The 21,810-nt window shown below is 40.4% G+C and overlaps 1 protein-coding gene across 1 annotated transcript in view; it reads left to right on the plus strand.

The window, feature by feature from the left end:
* Window positions 1-21,810, plus strand: part of adgrb1a (adhesion G protein-coupled receptor B1a) — a 115,873-nt gene that overhangs the window by 67,896 nt on the left and 26,167 nt on the right. Inside the window, exon 17 of the mRNA XM_029503679.1 lies at window positions 8,536-8,662. Coding sequence (XP_029359539.1) covers window positions 8,536-8,662 — 127 coding nt within the window. The remainder of the gene's footprint in view (window positions 1-8,535; window positions 8,663-21,810) is intronic.

Raw genomic sequence — 21,810 nt, forward strand, 5'->3', positions numbered from 1 at the left:
CCTCTTAGTCTTAGGATTAAAAGAATTTTGACTTGGCATATATAGACCTGACCAAGATGAGGAAAACACAGAGACATACATTTTTCTGGAGGAAGAACTAACCAAATGTTGTGCAGTTGTGCAGCTTAACTTTACCATTATAAAATTACAGAAACAGCCTCTCGATGACAGTAGAAACAATCCCCTGTAATCCACTGTCATGCTTAATTGTTACTGACAGTGTTATTTTAAATTCAAATCTACCTACACTCTTGAATGGAGGCTTTCTTTACCTCAGCTGCAGAGAGAACCAGGCTTTTATTATATCAAAGAAACATCCTTAGGGGTAATTCCAATGTACGTAATTATTTCAAATTTAAGTAAAACATGGTCCTCTGTCCTGGTTTATCTTGTTTTGAGTTTGTTGTTGCACCTGCAAAACATTAATTCCACCTGTTGTGTTAATAATTTTTACAACCTTACTTACAGATAGATACAATACAGGCCAAAAGTTTGGACACACCTTCTCATTCAAATGAATAGGAAAGTGTGTCCAAACTTTTGGCCTGTATTGTAGATAGATAGATAGATAGATAGATAGATAGATTGATTGATTAATTGGGGCAGCAAAGCTTTCCTGTATCAGTCACTGTGACAGTGAAGTCCATCAGAGAAGGTGCTCTGCTGTTAGGGCAGTGTGAAGTGGAGAAATGCTGTCCATGATGGACAGCAGTTTGTTCATTACTCCTCTCCATGACAGCATCAAGGGTGTCCCATTTGCAGCCAATCACAGAGTCACCATTCCTTATGAGTTCATGTAGTTTGCTCGTTCCACTGGCTATGATGTTGCTACCCCAAAAGACAACAGCAAAGAAGAGTATGCTGGACACAACAGACTAATAAAGGATCTCAGCTTCCTTCTGAAGACTCTGCTCGTCCCAACATGGTGACAGCAGAGCAGGCCACAGTGAACTTTGAAACTGCTCTTCAGAAATATTCTGGAGCCAACCCAAACATTGGGCAAGGGCAGGGTACACCCTGGACAGGTCCATCATGGGACCAAAATACACTGACAGATCAAGACAAACAAGCACTCACACTCACCCTCATGCCTAGGGGCAATTTTAGAGTCACTAATTAACCCAAACCTGATGTCTTTGGATGGTGGGAGGAAACCCACGCAGGCACAGAAAGAAACATGACATCCCTGGTCCAGGAACCAAATCTGTGACCTTCTTGTTGTGAGGCAACAGCACTAGTCACTATGTCGCCGTACTGCCCCTATTCAGAAACAGGAACATCTACATTTGTAGTCTAGGTACAAAATTATAATCCCTTCATTTTGATGCTTAGGCTTTTGCTGAATGTTGTGTTGAGTCAACCACTATGACAGTGATAAAAAAAAAAAAAAAAAATTGACGTAATGGAAGTAATTCTTAGTCATTAGCGACAGAAACAATGCTAAAAACAGAGATTAGCAGGAGCAGAGCCAGTATGACATGGCTCTTGCTGTACTGACAGAATTTGTTAATTATATCACACAGAATTGTATTCCCTCAGAAATTGTCAAACTGCAGTGATGATGTGTTTCTGTAGAAAGACGTTCAGCAGGATCATCTTCACTAATACTAAAGCTAAGCATTCAAAAAACCCATACCAAGGCTCCAGGTTGAGGGAATTCAAAGTGATAAATACAACTGATTTCCAGGTTTTATAATTACTCCAGCTGACCTTTAATATCCAGCAGCTTTATTCATTTATCTGATCTTTGGCCGTTATTTGAATTCTAGTTTTAAATGTATAGCATTTGCCTCATTTCCATTCACCAAACAGCACAGTGTTCACATGATATGTTTTAAGGTTATGTGTTTTTGATAGTGCTAACTTCCCTCACCTCTCCAACATCCAACACACATGAGAGTAACAGGAGGATGGAGGATGACATAAATCTAGCAAGGACAAAGAATGTAATCTCAAAGTGTTTAGGTCTGGGGTTGGGGGGCGGGGGGTTGTTCTATGCAAAATTAAAATCCATCTTGGACAGCAGATATGATTAATGAGTTAATATTTGGGAGAGAAATTGGTATCTGAGGAGGCGTCCTTGTCATGTTGATAAGGGCTGTGAAGCAGCCTTAGCCTTCAGTTCAATCTCCTGAAATCAATAACAAGACCATCAGCAGCATCTTTCTGTCTCACTCAAAGTGACATTATTACTTAGTTTTGTTCACCCTGTGTTTTACCTGACACACTATAAATATTTGAACTCAATGGGATAAAAAAAAAAAAAAAAAGCGACAATTCCAACACTCTTAGTGGCAGCAAAAAAAAAACTAAAAACTTTTTTGTACCTCACTGTAAAGATTTCCTGGTCATTGGTGGATGATGCCTCTTCACAAGAAAGTAGCCTAAAGTAGGGCCTTTTCAAAAAGTCTAGTTTGATGAATATTTGTTCAAATTCATTTTAACACAACTTGTTAACTCTAAAGCTGATCAAACTGGTAGAGCTAATAGGCCATCTCACAATTTAGGATCCTTTGGAGGCTGCATTTAAAGGCTAATTGCATCACAGCAGCATAACAAGGTTGTACCAGTTCAGATGCGCCTTCTTTTCCTGGCCCATGAAGAATTCACTTGTTGGATCCTTCATGGACCAACTTAATGCATTTTTATATTAATGTATTGAAAATACCTTTATTTAAAATGTAAATTCTGGATTTCAGTTTAATCCAAGAGCATAATATGTACGTAATAGCACGCAATATGTGCTAAAACCAAGGACCTTAAAACCATTTATTTTTTTAAAGTGCATGTAGAGCTGGTGATAGAAACTGGCCCACCATGTCCTCGGGGGTATGCAGCTCCTGCATATGGACATAGCTCTAGTTTCACTGATTTACATTTGCCTGTCTCACTTGAGTGAAGAAAATTTATGTGCTTCCTGTTGTGCTTCTTCTGTCAAAACTTCCTCCATCGACAGTTTTGAAACAACATTGCTTCCATTAATCACTTCACAGGTGGTATGATAGCATGAATATCCATTTAACACAGCTTGTTAGTTTTCAGTGTTTTCCCTCAAACAAGGGATCAATAGCTTGGTTTGCTCACAGTTAAAATGAGTTTAATCAAAAGCCTGATGCACTCACAATTTTAAGATAATTACAAAATGTTTAATTTGTTCTCAATTTTGCGTTGTACTGAAAGCCACAGAAACTGACAGTCATACTCTAAAATATACCTCCACCGTGATGAATGATTTGTTCATGAATCCTTAGGTACATGCTAAAATCCCCTCCAACATGTTGAAACACAAGTCACTTAAGGCATTTCTCTACGTCAGTCAATCTGCTAAGACCTGCTAACATCTTTCTTTTTTCATCTTGTGGTGAGAAAGTTGCATGTTACGTCATGGAGATATGGGTGTAAAAAGTAATGTGTAATTGAAACTCATTAGCAAGACTGTTTTAGGTCTTATCCTAGAGTGTCTTTATCCTGTATGTCTCTGTGGATGCTTCGGTTCCCTTAACCTGCAATATACCAACTCTAAAATTTTTCAAGTGTGATTGAACCACAAAACAGACTTAGAGAAAATGCAGTTAATAGCATTTGAGGCCCATGGTCAGACGTTACCATTCAGATAATGTATAAAGTTACAGATCATATGTTAAAACCAGGTGTCACTGCTGGAACAAAAAACCGGGGGACTGATTTTTGTTTGTGCTTGTCATCACTTAACAAATTAGACTTGATTAAACAGTCTCCCAAAAACCTGACGAGTCTCATTAACATTACCATAATTTCCTTATTAGTGTTGACAACATTAGACAAACCCATTACCATGGGTCACATCCTGTTCTTCATCATACCCTGTTATCATGTATGTAACAGATTATTTGATGAGCATATTGTTGGTGTTTCATCTGTGAAAATCTTAAAATGTATATGATATACAATGGAAAGCAAAGAAGGAGAGAGATGGGAGTAATTTCTGTATTATTTCCAACTGTAGCCACAAACCAACCCTGCTTGCATTCAAATAAATAAACCCTGCTGTCTCAGTTAGTTTAGATAGCTGGTGCTGATGTGAGGATTTGCCGCAGCCCATCAGATGTATTAGGATCTAACCACCCAGGACTCTGGGCTGTGGCATTTTCATCAATTACTGCAAGACAATTAAAATAGAGGTGGTGATGTTTGGTGGGCAGGGGTCATGTTTGTTTACAAGTACATATGAATTCAAAGAACGTGCACTGTATTCATATTCTGGCCTCGCCAGCTGTGAGGTTGAATACCCAAAATACCCCTGTGTCTGACCTGAAGTCTACAGACAGGAAGTCATGTGACAAACCCCCTGTCATGAAGCATTCTGGGCTTTAGTTATATTTTATTTTTTCTCTCAGCCTGTTTCGTATTTCCGGTTTTATTTTGGGGCCAAACTCTCCTGTCGTTTCAGATCCACTTTCCCTTTCCTCACCATCCCCTGATTTCCTCCACCTGTGCCTCATTACCCTCACTCCCCTTGTTTATTTAGTCTTTCTGATCCCTACTCCCTCTGCCAGATCTTCCGAGCAGTTCCCTAACAAGCGTTCCAGCATTTTCTCTTTGTGCTCTCTCTACAGTGTTTTCTAACCTCGGATTTGCCTTTTGACCTCGTCCTTGCTCTTCTCCTTTTGTACTTCTGCCCTTGCGGACTGCTATTCTGTGTACTGAACCTTCATTAAATCCTTGTTTTGGAGAACCTATTATGGAGTTGTGCTTTTGGGTCCACTCTGTGTCCTGACCCCCTCGTCACCCTCAGATGTCAGAATTAAAATTTCTGGATATTCCCTCAGTGTCAAGTCAAAGTCCAGTTCATGAGTTTTATCTTGACATGTGACTGGTTATTCAATGCCAAAACATCTTTAGATCTGACAACGAATTGTAGGGTTGATAATATTCTGGCTTTCTCACTGCAGCCAAAACCTTTCACTTCATTTGTGGACCATTGTATCTAAATTATCTTAGATCATAACAAGTTAGTATATTTACTGGTATTTTTACAGTAAAGAGCAATGCAGTAAATGCAGCAAAAAAATTGAAATTAAAAAAGATGTAAAAAAGAATGTTTTCTTTTCATTATATTGCATGCGTCTGATTGCAATTACTGTAATTAAGATTGATTTTATCTGTATGTAGGGAAATAAAGATATCTTGTTTTTTATGCATGGTGTTAGACCAAGATATTTTTGTTATTGCAACATTACCCTGAATAAGATGTTTTGCCCAAGGTAATCCTGACATAAATTTTTCATATTTCCTCAGATTAATTTATGCTACATTCACATGTGGCATAACATGGTTTACATCCACCTCCTTGCATAATTGCAAATAAACAAGAAAGAAATGAAAGAAAAAGCCAAACATTTAAAGTTTATTAACTTTGTGCAGTATTATCATTATTATTATTATTCATTTATTTGTTTAATTATTATTTTTGTTCGTTTCAGGTTGAACTGGAATGGAAATTTGTATATATATATATATATATATATTTATATATCATTAATATATATCATGGGTCAAGTCCCAAATTCCCCCAAAATTTATATTAGCCATAATATTACTTTACATGTCTTGACTGCATAAAGCAGGGTTTCTCACATAACATTCTCTAAGCCCATGGTAAGATAACTGTGTGTGAAAAGTGAACCTTTTCTTGGCTTTTTTTTTTTATTAGTTTTTACCTCACCAGTGAATGGCGTGTAGGATTGATTAGCCCATGTTCATTTATTTCATTTGTGTTTAATCCATGTGGCCTGTTCTTGGCAGAGGGCAGTCTCCCATGCAGTGCTGCAGCACCAGTGCCTAAATTATCCAATTAGATGGTGGGCAGGTCTGTCTGCAGGCCACAGGAAGGACTAATTCCGTCAGCTGCATGCATAAACTGCACTTAAACCTAACACACTGGATTTCTGTTAAAGGCGATGTGATAACGTGTGCACACGTACAAAGGCACAGGTGTCTCTGTGAATGAACTCATGGGTGTGTGAGTGTGTTAAATATAGTGTTAAATGCTCTTTTAAGGTTCCTGTACAAACAGATGACAAAGGAAATACCTTAACGAACAAAAACAATAAATGCAGCAGGTCTTGTTAGCTGTGTGTGTGAACTTGATGTAAACAATGGTCTACAGCTTTCACCACATCTCAACACCAAAGAGGGATCTTGGAAGAGAATGATAGTATATTCTAGACGAGATTAAAGGTATTCTGGAGGCTCATAAAAACTGAGACTTTGTACTGGATATTGTCTGTACTGGAGTAGAGTGGACAACTCATATTGACTGTAGGTGGTGGGATCAAGTTGAAGGTGAATAAAACTGGGTAGAAAAGTGAGCCCAATGCTAAAGAGTCTTAAACTTGCACTCTGCTGGTTTTAAGAAGTCAGATTGTGTATGGGGGAAAATGTTTCAACTTCTTACTTGATTTAATACCTCAGTATGCATTTAAGTAAATTGTTATTTCAAGTCTTCTTAAATACACTACGATGTTTTCATGAATGGTCTCATTTGGAGGAAAATAGACCATAGAGCAGGGAATAGCTTGGAGGGCGGGGCCACTTTGTGATTCACAGACTGAAACTACGCAATCTGGGTAGAAAACAGAGCAGGTCAGATCCATTTTCTCATTCATATGTTTTTTTCTGATTAATAAAAAAAAGATGGTTAACACCTGGAGGCTTCAAAACGGTAGCTAACAAACCAATCGGTAACATCACAGTGATCTGATGCTTGGTCCCATCGTGGGGTCCACACCTACAGAGTTAGCCAAGAACCCTGCCATGCAGGTACATAGGCTGGGGTTCTATTATTTGGTATGAAAACAAAACCTAACGTGCAGCTGAGTAAGACATCCCTGCTGATGAGTCTAGTAGACACTGGCTTGCCGACTGGCTGTAGTGGCAGCAAAGAATCTCTGGCAATTGCAATTGAGCTGGAGCAGCACCAGCAATACCTGTGTGAAGCTTCTTGCCAGCAGGGGAACTGTATGATATAATTAATGCAATGTTTTCCCAGAAAACTCTTCACTGTAGGACCCGGCACTCCTAAGAAGCCTCTTATACTTTAAAGTCCTATACAACAAGATTTACATAAAAAAATGACTCATTGCTTATCCTTTATTTGAGTAGTCTGTGTGAGGCCTGAATTTGGTGTATTGATTTCATGAGTGGCATTTCAAGCACTCACTATTCAAACTATTCAAATTAATTTGGCTTCTATGGTCAGAACACAAGTTAGAGTCAACGCTTGCGTTTCCTCAATCAAGTCAATGCAAATTCAAGTAGTCAAGTTGATGTAAAGTTGTAGTTGAGAATTGCAGTCTGTTGCCTGTTCATAACACTGCCACTTCTTCACCACTTTTTGCTGTATTGTACCGTATATTGTATTTTTTGTGGCCGCACAGTGGCATAGTGGTATGTACCCTGCACAGAGATTTCTGTGCAGTTTGCATCTTCTCACCGTGCTTGCATGGGTTTCCTCCAGGTACTCCGGTTTAATCCAAAGACATGAATGTCTAGGTTAATTGGTGACTCTAAATCGCCCGTAGGTCTGGATGTGAGTATGAGTGATTGTTCATCTTTGTGTGTCTGTGTGTGTTGGCCCTGTGATCTCCAAATCTCGCGAGAGCAAGGACTTCATTGACTTTACCACAAAACTTGCTCATATGCAGATTCGACATGTTATTTTATGTTATTATACAAATTCTGGATTTGAAAGGCAGTTCTCACCATTCATGAGTTTTGATCTCCTGTGCCAAATTTTCAGTTAGGTTTTTGATTATATATCAATTATGAACACAAAATATTTATTTCTTTTTTTTATTTTACTAAGTCCAAATTCTTTTTTGAACTTTTTAATTCTAAACTACTAGTTCCCACAGCAGCCACTGACATTTCACATAAACATTCTAAGGGCCAGATTGTGGGCCACCTTTCTAAACTCAAACTCTTCAGTTTTGTAAATGATCCACAAAATAAGATGAAAGACGTTTCAGCCATGCTGATTTGTTATTGAAAAATATGGAAATGATAATAGCAATGATGATACTTGGGGTAAATGTGGTATATGTGTTTGTTAGGTGCAATCCCAGCATCCAGCAGTGCTTCACTATGAAGTAGTGTATATTTTTCGAAGGATAAGGATATAGGATTTTTATTATATTCATACTGTATCAGTTTAAGCAGATTTTAACAATCCCCATGATTATGGATCAGTTTATTTCTATATTTCCTGTAGTTATGACATCAGTACCATAAGTTTCGAATAAAGAAGAATTGTTTAGTCCCAGTAACACGGAGCCGGTATAGTTTCAGGCAGAAACCTGCAGCACGCTCCTGTCAGCCTTCCCAACGCTGCTCACTTCGCTCTGCGCCTTCGCCTGCGACCGGCGGAGATGTAAAGTGGGGGAACTCGGTGGGATTCGAACCGCTTTCTTATTTATTTTCCAGGACTGTGCCTATATTCACTGCATCGCCTCTCTCTCTCTCTGTGTGTGTGTGTGTGCGTGTCTTCCCGTGCAGCTCGTCTCTGCTGGGATCCTGGTCTGCCAGGGGCTGCAAAACCGTGCTAGTCGACTCATTCAGAACCAAATGCGTTTGTGACAGACTGTCCACCTTCGCCATTTTAGCACGGCTAAATCCCGAAATGGTAAGTCCGACAAACCTCCCTTCAGTTGCTGGCGTTAGGACTGTGGCGGGCGGTGTGTTTGAGCTATCGCAGACGGTGTGTTTTTGTGAGGTTTTATGTCAATGCATCAGCTGTTTTTTTCCCCTCTTCTAAAGGGCGTCATTGTCATTACATATCGACAGACCCCCCCCCCCCAGCCCCCACCGTCCCTCTCTCTGTCTGTGCATACCAGAACCATGCTGCAAAGGGCTATGATATGCCTTCCATCTAGATTTCCATTTATTTCACTCTTTATGTATCCTTTTACAAGGACAGCACTGTGCTAACATGTGCATCCAGCTGTCAGATGCAAACTGCTGCATTTCATGTATAATATGGTGAGTGTGAATTTCAGATATCTGATGATGATCACCTGCATGTGAACCCCTCACTACCCCCTTCAAATCCCACCCTCAGTGATCTTAGTTCATGTGAACACCAGCAATTGGTGTGCATATTAGCATATTTTAACATATTACACTGCCACTGGTGTTGCCATGGTTACCATGGCAATTCAATATTGTGACCAAAAAAAAAAAAAAGACACAATTTATGAGACTTGGAGTAAGGCTAACACAGACTTCATTTCCATCATGACTGCAGCTAGACACAGCAACCTAGCTGTGTGTGTGTGTCTGTGATAATGGATTTTTCTTTAAATCGCAGCAGATTCCCAATGACTCAAACAAGTCCAGATTTCCTTGGGGAAAGGACACTGTCTATGTGGGGAATTTTTATTTAGTGCAATTAGTTATTATTAGACGGGAAATTGCTTCCTAAGCAATTTGTTCACTAGTTGCCCTGGTAACAGCACCCAGGTTTTTCTTAAAGACATAGCAGGCAGTGTGCTTTTCATTCCGAAGCCTGTGTGGCCCAGGAGGAAGGCTAGGCCGGGAGGGAAGCTGTGGATTACACTGATGAAAATGGTTGAATTTTTCTGCTGTGAGCCAAGCACAGATGATTCTATTTGTTCCGGACAGTTGTGGGTTCGATTTAGACAGACAAGCATGTAAGTGAAGGGACTATGTGGTTTGACTGCTCGAGCAGTGACATGCTGACAGGCTGCAGTGGTCGATTTCATTTATGCTTTGTGCTCTCTCTACTGAAAACGTTCTTCAGTTCATGAAATTGCTTGAGAGAGAATTGGTCAGTGACAATTTACTGGAAAGCAATGGTTCAGTATTTTGGGAAATAATTATGTGTAAAGCTGCAGTCATGTGGTTTGGTTTGATTTAGCAAAAAGGTATAAGGAGGCAGTTAGCTTAGCTCTGTGTAAAAAAATATATGGACATGTCAAGCTAAGTGATTAAATGCACTTCATCTTTTGACAAATGAAAGTTAAAAGGTAGTCTATGCTATGGAGCACATTAATAGTGGCTGTGGAGCAGTTTTACCCACTGGCCACTGTTAATGTCCAGTGATTTGGAGCCCAGACACATTTTGTAGTTTGTCAAGAAAAACTAGAAATCCAATTATACATCGTATCAGAGCCCATTGCTTTTACCTGTTTTAGGTCTTCAGCTCCAGATTGGTTGCATCTGATCATTGGAAATGTTGGTTGGCAAAACCAAGCTTGTTATTTATTTCTCTCCCCTTCAGTCTTGCTAAGATTGGCTAACCTGATTCATTATCTCATTAGAATTTGGTTGCAAAATTTGTATTAATATTTGTATTGTATTATTTGTATTTTAATTCAAAGCTAGCTACTTGGTCAACTTGGTCCTAAAGAAAGTTTAGGACCCAAGCATGTCTGATATTGGATCATTGACAACAAAGCGCAGCTAATTCTGATTTTTGCAGCTGAAAATTTGACTCTGACTTTCTAGGTTGAAAAATGACTGAACCGTTTGATCTTCAGTGTGTTGAATCCTATGCCCTTTTACATCAAAATTAGTGGACATGAGCAAGTTTCCTTTCAAACATGGGCAATAAATAAAAAAAAAGACAATTTCACTGCTGATGAGTGTGCCTTTCTGTTTGGACTGGGGACAGAAAACTATGAGTAATCCTAGGTCATCACATGAGTTGTGCTAACCTCTGGGTTGGTTCTTATGAAAAGAGTTGGCATGTCTGTGAGACATTATGATCAGTGATTGTGTGTTTAAAAAAAACAAAAAAAAAAACAAATGTTGGAGTTAAGCAGTGTGTTGGACAGTTGACACGTATGTCTGGGCTAAGAAAGACATAGACAAAGGCTAGAAATTACTTTGTTACTCTTCCCACAGTGTAGCGTTTACATCAATGCTGACAGGTGCCGGAGTAGATAAATACCCTTGTGGCCTGCAGAAACATTTGACCTGGAGCTGAATGCTAATTGTAAAATTTTGATAATTAACAAAAGTCTGATGTTGGAGGGCCTTATTTGCTTTTTCACCAGTGGAAAAGGGGCTCTGCTGACTTTTACCTCAGTGATTCCAGCAGGTCAGAATGTATTGTTTTTACAGGCATGTCAAGGTAACTATTTGACAAACTGGCATGAAATTTTATACAATTATGCCCTTTGCCAAGAGTGTGAATCTAACCCTCTACAGCACTTATCTGTTTTATTTTGAAGCGTTTCCCTCATCTTGTCTGCCTTTTGTCCCTCCTGTTGATTGCATCCCCTACCTTAATGTGATGCGCCTGTGTCTTGTTAACCTCAGCATATAAATGTGTTGCACTCTCCTTCTGTGTCAGATTGTCTTGTCAGTTTTCTGTCAGCGTTTCAGCGTCTGTTGTCCCAGTGTTAATTGATAAATGTAGTTTTCTTGGATTAGGGGTGTCAAACTCAATCACACAAGGGGCCAAAACTCACACGATAGGTCGTGGGCCAAACAGGAAAAAAATGTATTGACTAAAACTAATCATGTTTTGGAAAAAAAAAATAAAATAAAATAAAATTATGATTTGAAACAGACAAAACACTATATTTTGCCCTCCAAAATAAACAGACTTATAAATATTTTGTTCTCCGTAAAAATGTCTAAAAATAAAAATTTTAATTTTAAAATTAGAGTTACATTAGCTCCACAAACAACACACATTTTGTATACAATTGAAAACATCTAAAGAAACCTGATTGGCGTTTTGTCAGGGAAGCTGAAATTTGGGTATCTGCAGGTAGCCTGTTGTTTAGCACGGCAGCTGTTGTGTGGCATTATGGGATTTGCAGTATGAGTGTTATGGGTGCCTCATACAGCCGGGCTATTAAAACTGAAATGATCTTGTGGGTTGGATGCCGCCTGCGGGCCTTGATTTTGACATATGTGCCTTAGATTCTTAGTTTTGCTCAGTGATTTCCTACCTCTCCCCTATAGTTTGGATTTTCATCTTTTTTCTTTTAACTGTTGGACCGACTAAAACAACTTGAGAACCATTCTTCTCTGTGTTCCTTTTTCTGCATTTTGAATCCACTTAGTCTGTGCCTCATAGTATTTGGCCAAGAGATGGACTTGGCAGAGTCAGATACTTTACAGGCTGTGTTACAGGTGCAAGGACAGAAGTTGCATCACTAGGAGGAGCAACTAGCTATGCATTGCCAGGAAGTGGCAAGAGCTTCAAAACATAATGAGGCTGTCTGTGCCACTTTGTCTGCTCAACTGAACTATGTAATCAGCCAACTCCAGGGGGCTCGAGGAGACGGAAGCTGTTTGTACACCAGGGACAGAAACACCCATTGCAGCACCATTTGAAAGTTCTTCTCCTCCTGGGACCCCTTGTGATCTGTAGCCACTGCGCCTCTCTAGCCCAATGCGCTCCTGTGACTTGTCACCCTTTCCTTGCCCAATGTGAGTTGCATTTTTAATTCCAAGCTTCAGCCTTTGATTCTGACCATTCTAAGATAGTTAATATCATATCCTATCTTTCTGGATGTGCCAAGGTATGGGCAACAGTGGAGTGGTTTCGTAGATCCGCAATCTGTAACTGCTTGTTTTTATATAGACAATTATACAAAATTTTCAATCTTCCAATCTTGGCAGGGAGACAGCAAAGGCTCTAATGGCCCTGAAGCAGGGCAGAAGGTCAGTTTTAGATCGTGCCCTTGAATGTCGTACACTGGCAGTGAACAGTGGATGCAACCAGCCAGCTTTAGCAGAAGCCTTTTTCAATCCCCTATCTGAAACAATCAAAGATCATCTGATCCCCTTGAATTTACCATCTGAGTTGGATGCTTTGGTTTCCTTCACCTCAAAGATTGATGAGCTCCTGGCAGACTGTCCACGTACCCGTGAGCTACAGGACCATCACCAACCCAAGCTCCTCCTCGTTGCCAAGTCTGGTCATTAAGTCCACTTAAGCCGACATTGGGTGTGACATCATCATCAGACATCCTGTAACCCCATGCAGCTGGGACCAACTCAACTGTCACCTGCTGAACGTCAACACACAATGAATGAGGGGATATGCATCTACTGTGGCCAGCTGGGTCATTTCCTCCCTGGTAGTCCAGTTAAAAAAATCTCCCCTTGGCTCATCAGTTAAGAACATTGTGAGTGTTACTAACTACAAGAGTCAAACTAAAAAGACAGACACCCATGACAGTCACATGACTCTCTCTATCTCTCTTTCTCTCCATCCAGCCATCCAGCTCTGGTGGACTTGGGTCCTGAAGCTAACATGATGGATTATGAACTAGCTAAAAGCATTTACTCAGGCATTCAACCAGCCTGTCCCTCAGCCTCTGTCTGCCACAGCTTTAGATGGTTCCCTCATGTGCACCATTACTCACCAGTCTTCCCCTTTGTCAGTGGTGTATGAAGATGGTTACACAGAGCAAATTACGTTTTCCCTGTATTACTCCTCTCACCATCCATTAATCCTAATCCTTGGCTAAAACTGCACAACCCACATATAGTCCATATGTGCCCACATATGGACTGGGCCACCTGCAGGGTGCTGGGCTGGGGAGAGAGCTGCAGGCTGAAATGTTTCCCTGCTGAAACCACATCCAGTGCTACTAAATCTACTCCAGGGTTGGGCATAGACACAAAGTATCCAGACCTTTCAAGTGTACCAAAATGCTACCTTGATCTTATTCAGTTTCTTTTGACTTGTATGTAGTAAATCTAGGGCAAGTTCTCTCCCACCTCATATGTCCTATAATTGTGCTATAAACCTTTTTCTGGGTGCCCCCTTTCCCAAGGGGTGGTTATACTCCCTGTTTACCCCTAAGCAATGCTCTTAATGCTGGCATAATCCAGCCTTTTTTGTCACCAGTGGCAGCAAGATGCTTTTTTTGTTGGGGGGGACAAAAAGGACAAGTCACTCTGTCCCTGAAAAAACTACACAGGTCTGAACAACATTACTGTGAAAAACATACCTTCTCCTCGGGGCTAAGATTTTCACCAAACTACATCTCCCCAATGCATATCATTTAGTGAGAATTAGAGAAGGTGACGAGTGTGGAAAACTGCTTTTAACACATTATGAGTATATGGTGACGATTTTGGCCTAACAAATGCACCTGCAGTGTTTCAGGCTTTGGTAAATGATGTTTTGAAGGACATCTTAAACATATGTGTGTATGTTTACCTTGATGACACTCTGATATTTTCTCCAGATGTGACCTCTCATGAACAAGCTGTAGAATGGGTTCTCTAGAGACTGCTAGAAAATCAACTGTGAGGACCAAGCAGTGTGAATTTCAGATGAATTGTGTTTCTTGTCTGGGTTATGTCATTGTTGAGGGAGGGGTAAAGATGGACCAAAAGAAAGTTAAGGTGATCATGGAGTGGCCTACTCCATCGACTTGTAAGGATGTTCATCATTTTCATTTTACCAATTTCTACCGCGTCATTAAGAATTTTAGTACCGGTGCTGCTCCTCTCCACTCTCTCTCCTCTTCTAATGTTCAGTTCTCCTGGTCACCACAAAGGGATGTAGTCTTCCAGCATCTGAAGAGGAGTTTTTTTCACAGTTCCTGTGTTTACTCTTCCCCGCTGCTCCACCCAGTTCATTGGAGAGCTGGATTCCTTAGAATCCGGCGTAGGTGCCTTCTTATCCGAGCGGGCAGGTAACAACAACAAGATGCATCCCTGTGCATATTTGTTCAAAAATTTGTCTCCTGCTGAAAGTAAGTATTCAGTGGCCGATCTGGAGCTGTTGCCTACAAACATTGTACTGGAAGAATGGGGACATTGTTGGAGGGGGCTGAGCAGACATTCATCGTGTTGATGGATCACAAAAATTTTGAATATCAAAAGAGTGCTAAGAGGATGGTGGGCGCCCTTTTTTTTTTACGTTCCATTTTATTATCTCTTATTGCCTTCTTATTATTTGGTCACATCTCCACTCTCCCCATGACCAGTTCAGGATAGCCCAGATTCATTGTCCCAGCGACATGTTTCCTGGCGGCAGTCTCTTGGGAAATTGAGTCCATGGTTAAAAAGGCTAGTCAGAGTGTGACTGCACCTGCAGGGGGGCTCCAAACAGACATTATGTACTACCAGATTTGAGGGGTATGGTAATCCACTGGGCCCATGCCTCAATGTTTTCCTGCCATTCTGGGGTGCAAAGGACTATATTTCGCATGTGGGAGAAGTTCTAGTGGTCTCCCATAAGAAAAGAAAAAAAAGTTTCATCCATCTCTTGATTTTGTCACTGGTTTTCAACCTTTTGAAGGTAATACCAACATTCTGACATGTTGTGGACAGATTTTCTGAAGTGGAGAAATTCATTGCCCTTCTTAAGTAACCCTCCACAAAGGAAACGGTGGAGGTCCTGCTTACTAATGTCTTCAGACATTTTGGACTTCCCAGAGACATTCTGTCTGACTTTGGGGGCTGCAGTTTGCGGCATAGTTCTGGTGGGTGCTAAAGTTGGTCTGACTTCTGGTTACCACCCTGTATCACCGCAGTGTACCCATCTTCCATTGGATACTTCCAGCAGGACAATGCACCATTGCACAATGCTCATTTAATCTGAAACTGGTTTCTGGAACATGACAATGGGTTCACTTTACTCCAATGGCCTCCACAGTCACCAGATCTCAATCCAATAGAGCACCTTTGGGATGTGGTGGAACAGGAGATTCAGGTCATAAATGTGCAGCTGACAATTCTGCAGCAACTGTGTGATGCTACAATGTCAATATGGACCAAAGTCTCAGAGGAATGTTTCCAACACCTTGTTGAATGTATGCCATGAAGAATTAAGGCAGAACTGCCTTAAAAGGGGGTCCAACCTTTTACTAGCAAAGTGTTGCTAATAATAATAAAATGGCCTGTGAGTGTATGTGCTGGGCTCTTTCCCTTTATCTTGTCAGTTTTCTCTCAGCGTTTCAGCGTCTGTCCGAGTGTTAATTGTCCAGTTTTGTTTCTTCAGAGTTTTGCCCAGTGATTTCTATTTATTTATTTATTTTGTACCTGTGCCCTGTAGTTTGGATTTTCTTTTTTTGACTTTTGGATTGAGTAAAATTACTTGAATTATTCTTCCCTGTGTTCCTGCTTCTGCATTTTGAGTCCACCTAGTCTGTGCCTGATATTATTTTGAGAACATTTCCTATGTTCCATCCACCCCCCTCATCTTACATCTTAAATCACAGTTTTTCCCATAGTAATACCAGCCTCAAAAAGCTACCATCATAATTGTTTCTTATTTTTGGTCAAATACGGATGTGAATGTGAGTATCAGCTCGTGATGGGTGAACTACCACTTGGTCTTGCACTGTTTGAGGTCCTCCTTGAAAGCTGTGCAGATGACAGCCTGCTCACAGCTTTGTTGCAGGATGGAGAGCTAAATTTGATAGCCTTTTTTTCCAGAAATTGCACTCCCTGCCCTCGGTATGCTGCCATCCCTTCCCCCATTTTCTATTATATTTTGAGACAGCCATGGCTGCCATGCTAATTATTCCTACTGCAACCAATATAGCTTCTAAATGGCCCAGCCACTCTCTGCAGCTAGCCTCCTACAGCCTTGGCATGACAAACACCCAAACCTCGTTTTTCCTCTTCATCTTCCTCCTTGTTCCTCTCTTTCTGCTATTTTCCTATTATCTATTCCTCTGTCATTTCATCACACAATTTGTCATGCTCTGAGGGTGTATTATATTTTAGCTCTCCCTCTCTGCTGATGCTTACTACATCATTTACTCTCTTACTGGCACCTCTTGTGTCCATTTTGCTCAGTCCAGCTTTGCTGCAGGCTTTTAGTGGAAAAAACTGAAAAATCCACTGCAGTCAAAGGCGCCCCCCTACCCTCGGCCCTACCCCCCTCCACTCTCTGTAGCCTGAGCCCACTGCTCTACCTTCATGTGATGAAGTGGGTGAATGAACATCCTTGTGTCTTGTTGGTTGGGGTAAACTAGCACGAGCGTTTTCCTCAATTTAAATACACTGTCAAAAAACTGTAGATACAGTGACAGCTAGCCCATATTGTAAGAAAAACAAATAATAATTAAAAGCTGCAATCTTTCAGGCCACCAGGGTGTCAGCAAACTCAGTTTACATTTTTGTTTTATCTGGTACTAAAATAATTGTGGAAGTGATATTTAGAGAACTGCTGCTGTCCCATGGCATTGTGAAATAATGCAAAAAACAGATTCAAATGTGCATGAATATGTGAAAAATACCACACAACGCTCCTGTGTTGTGTGAATTATAACACAAAGAAAGTTATGTCACCTTTTGTTTTATTAACCTCCACTGTATACATTTGTCTCAAATGCAAAGTGATTATTAGCACTGTAAGTGAGTTGTTTTTCATACAGCTCACTTTATTATTAATAAATGTGCAGGTTATTTTCTTAGATTATTTATTATTTTGTCCTCTTCTCTATAAAACCCAAAGGTTTGCAGCTTAAAGTGTTACATATCTATAAAAAGTAACAAAGTTCAAATTTTATTTGGCATTTTTCTTGATAGAGAATTGTCATTGCATTGTATTGGTTGATTATCAAAGATACAATATTATCATTTGTTTATTTTCTGCATTATCATTCATCTCGATTTCTTACATTTACGTCCAGCTTCGCTGAGGAGTGAAGGAGCGATTGGAATTTTGATCAGTAGTTTAATCATCCCTTACAAAAATCTGTGTAACTTGCAGTCATATTTATCGACTGTTGATATTGGCACAAGCTTTATCTGATATGTGGAGAAAATGACATCCCATGCTGGTCCTCAGCGGTGATGCTGGAGCATCTCTGTCTCTACTCGTGTGGAATAATGCAGTCTGGCCGCTTTATTTTCCACGGTAGTGCTCTCATTTGGACACTGCATGATACTTCCTTCCAAGCTTTGTCATTGGGTGAGGAGGAAATAAAAGTTTTTCTGTCTCAGCAGATGCCTTTCCATCCCACCGCACTCTTAATCTTTCCTCCCCCCTCCATCCTTACTTTTAAAGGTGGAACTTGCTGCAGTGCAGATTAATCAAAGGGATTTAATTAACTTATTCCCTGCACACACATCAAACCTGGAGATAAGGCAGGCTATGAACTCAGCCAATTACATCTACCAGGGTGAGGCATCCCCATGTCCTGGTCCCCTCATGTCCACCCACCTTCCACCCAAAGCAACTACTAAACTTGTATAAACTGTCCTCTCACTTCACTTTAAATCTGTTCATCTGGACATGACACCACATGGCCACGTCATAGTTGGACTCTATATTCAATTACAGTTTTGATGACAATCCCCGCAAATAACATATTTTTGTTATACTTTGCCTTATCTTTGAGATACCTTTATTGCTTGCTTATGTGATGCACAGTTCTGAAATATCTGAAAAACTACTGGATGGATGCACCTGATATTGGTTGTTCTGGGAGTTTTCCTCTTTATGGACAGTTATGGGAAGGATTGTCATGAATCGTCTTCTGGCTTAGTAGCACTGTTGCCTTTGTGGCTTTGAGTCCATAGATATGCATATTTAGGTTAAATGGTGACTCTAAATTTCCTGTAGGCGTAAGTGTGAGTGGTTGTTCCTCTCTGTCTGTCTCTGTGTGTTGACAAGGAGACCTGCACCTGTCAATGGTGTACTAGCCTTTGCCCGGTTGCAAGCTCAGATTGGCTCCAGCTTCCCCCGCAACCCAAAAACAGATAACTGGCAGAAGATGAATAAATGAATGAATGAATATCTACTGGCTTTTCATTAGCATTAGCATTTTAATCATTATTGTGATTGATGCAAAGTTTTCAAAAATTTTAGTTATGTCCTCCTCCAGAGGATAAAATGTAGCAACACTCATCCTAGACTTTACATCTGGCATCATGTGCAAGTCAAAAGTTCAATTTGTTCTGTGCTTTGAGTTATGACTTAATATATACAAAACCTACCCTGTAAACCTTTGCTGAACTTCTTTAAATGGCTATTAGCAAATGTTGGGCGGCACGGCGGCGTATTGGTCAGCACTGTCACCCCGCAATAAGAAGGTTGGGGGTTGGGTTCCCTGCCTGGGTCCTGTCTGTGTGGAGTTTGCATGGTCTCCGTGGGTTTCTTCTGGGTACCCCGGTTCCCTCCCACCATCCAAAGACATGCGTGTCTAAGTTAACTGGTGACTCTAAATTGTCCGTAGGTCTGAATGTGAGCATGAGTGTTTTTTTTTTCTTTTGTTTGTTTGTTTTTTTTTTTCCTCCTGTGTGTCTTTGTGTGTTCACTCTCTGATGGAGTGGCGACTTTTCCAGGGTGTATCCCGCCCTCACCCGGAACATTGGCTGGGATTGGCTTCAGCACCCATGTGACCCGGAAATGAAAAAGTAGTAGAAGATGGATGGATGTACAGGGTGCTTAGCCAAACAAAAGGCATTTGGTGAAGCAAACAGACAAAGACAAAATCAAGGGATTGCCAAATGTATCCACCACAAGGATTTTGTGTTGCTTACATCAGTAACCTAGTAGAACAAACCAGTTAGCATCTGCTTTTTACCAAAAGTGGTAGCTTTATGGACCTTTTATGTGGGGTTTTGTTGGCAGCTACATGTATGTAGTAATGGCAATGGCAATCAAAGAGTCTGGCAAAATGCCCTGAAATAAACATCTTTTCTCTTTTAGGTTCGTAACCATTTCAAGGAAAGTAATGTATAGTAAAGTTTTTATTTCATAAAATGAAATGAAATCTGTAGTTTTGCCATTTTTCCATTTCATGCTTAACTCCAGCAGTTGGCACACCATCTTACAACTAAACAGCTTTAGCGCCACCCTCCCTCTTAAGTTCCTTTCTCTTTCCCACATTCCATCCTTATTCCTCCAATGTGTCTCAAATCTCAAAGTGTGTGTATTAACTCGCTCACTTACTCATGTCACAATGATTGGCTGCATCATGTGGCCAGTGCTAGGGCTAGGGCTAGAAAAGCTGCACAAGCAAAATGGAAGTATACAAAAACCGTAGTGATATACAAGTTTTACGTCCAGGTCTGCATAAGGTGGCCTCCGGGTCCACATTTGAACCAGAGTCCACCTATTAGCAACCTTCAAAGCAATAACATTGACTTATGAATCATGTAGACAGTCCTCTGCAGTGAACAAGTTTTACAATCCAAGTCACCCACATGAGACCTAATCCATTTTAGTTCATAGTGGAGACATGATTTTGAAGATAAAACTAACTAAACTAAGATAAACTAAACTAAAAATCTATAATCATTTTTTTCATCATTTGTTACATTTACATGTATTGCCAGTCTGGGATGTAGCCTCTGTTGTTCCGCTGCACAATGAATTTGCATTTGTCAGTTGTCTCTCTTATTGTGCTCTACAATTATTCAGAATCTAAACATCTGGAGTACCTTGATGGTCAAGCATGTGCCACTGGGGCTCAATTGTGGTGTGGGTTTGATTCTGGCCCACATTTTTTTTTTTTTTGCCTGTCACCGCCATCTTTCCTAGGTCTCTATCACTGCACCTATCTAAACATATATGCTGCACAGTCTTGTATGTGCAGTTGAATGCATTTTATTGGCCAATAGCTACCAGCTACTAGCTTCATTACCAGGGTTGTCTGTGGCAGAGCCCTGCTGTGCTAGTCAGAATAATGTTGTTTGCATGAAAGGACTTGGAAGGTCAGAGTTGTCAGATCATCTTAGCAAGGCTAGGTGCTTTGATACATTGCTTCCTTTTCTGTTTTTGGTTCCTTCTATTTTCAACTACATTTACAGTTTTGTTTATCACAGCTAGGGTAGATTTCTATCTTCCCTGTGATCTCCAAAATTGTATAGATATAAGGGATCAGAGAACTTGAAGGTCAACCTGTGTATTTTGGATATATTCAGTGTGTGTGTGTGTGTGTGTGTGTGTGTATATATATATATATAACACTTTTTCAAAATAGTTGGGCCTATGTAAAATACAACAAGAAGCACAGACAGAAACACACAACTGAAAGCAACACCCTGCTGCAGCTGCCGTGGCAACCAAGACAACCCCTGCTTTCCCACCAGTTAGGCTTTAGAGGCCAGTTATCAGTACTAGAGAGCAGGCCAAGTTTATATCATGTCTTTGTTTATTCCAGGAAGTTGGCTTGGCAGATATTGCCCTCTCTGTGTGTATGTGTGTGTTTGTGTGTGTTTTTCCTGTGTATTTATCTAACTGCTGATTTTAAGCATTGTGATTCATTCTTGAAGTCACCTTGAAGTCACCTTGCTCTGTCCAAAAGTCATCCAGTCAGTTGATGTTAACTCTCCAGAAATAGATTCCAGATTCCAGAATGTCCATTGTGCTTGTGTGCATTCTCCTGAGTTGTATTACTCAGAGTAAATCCTCTGTACTGGAACTACACCACTAAAATCCCTTTAGTTTAGTTCTCAGTCTGTTAAGGCAAAACTGGACTTCCTCCAGTATATGTATGGCATCACCCTGATAAACATTACAATGTACTGTCGTATAGTCCTCCATTGAGACAGTACATTTGGACTAAACTCACTGACCCCAATCATCTTTCTGTGAGTCTCTTGTGGAATCATCAAGTTTCAAGTTGGTTGAGAAAAAGCTTTTTACTGTCCTATCTGTGTTATTGTCCACAGAAGTTAACAGCTATGCCTAGACAATGAGGCCTGTAAATTGCACTGGGATATTTTTGAAATACACAAAATATTTTTACATTATATGAAATCTCCCTTAAAACTTTTCATAAATGTGTAACTTAAAGGTCCCACTGAAACAGTCACCAATCTCAGCCCCCACCAAAGCACAGAGAGATCAATAAGTGTACAGTCAAT

The sequence above is a fragment of the Echeneis naucrates genome, chromosome 6, assembly GCF_900963305.1.
Source record: "Echeneis naucrates chromosome 6, fEcheNa1.1, whole genome shotgun sequence".
NCBI lineage: Eukaryota > Metazoa > Chordata > Actinopteri > Carangiformes > Echeneidae > Echeneis > Echeneis naucrates.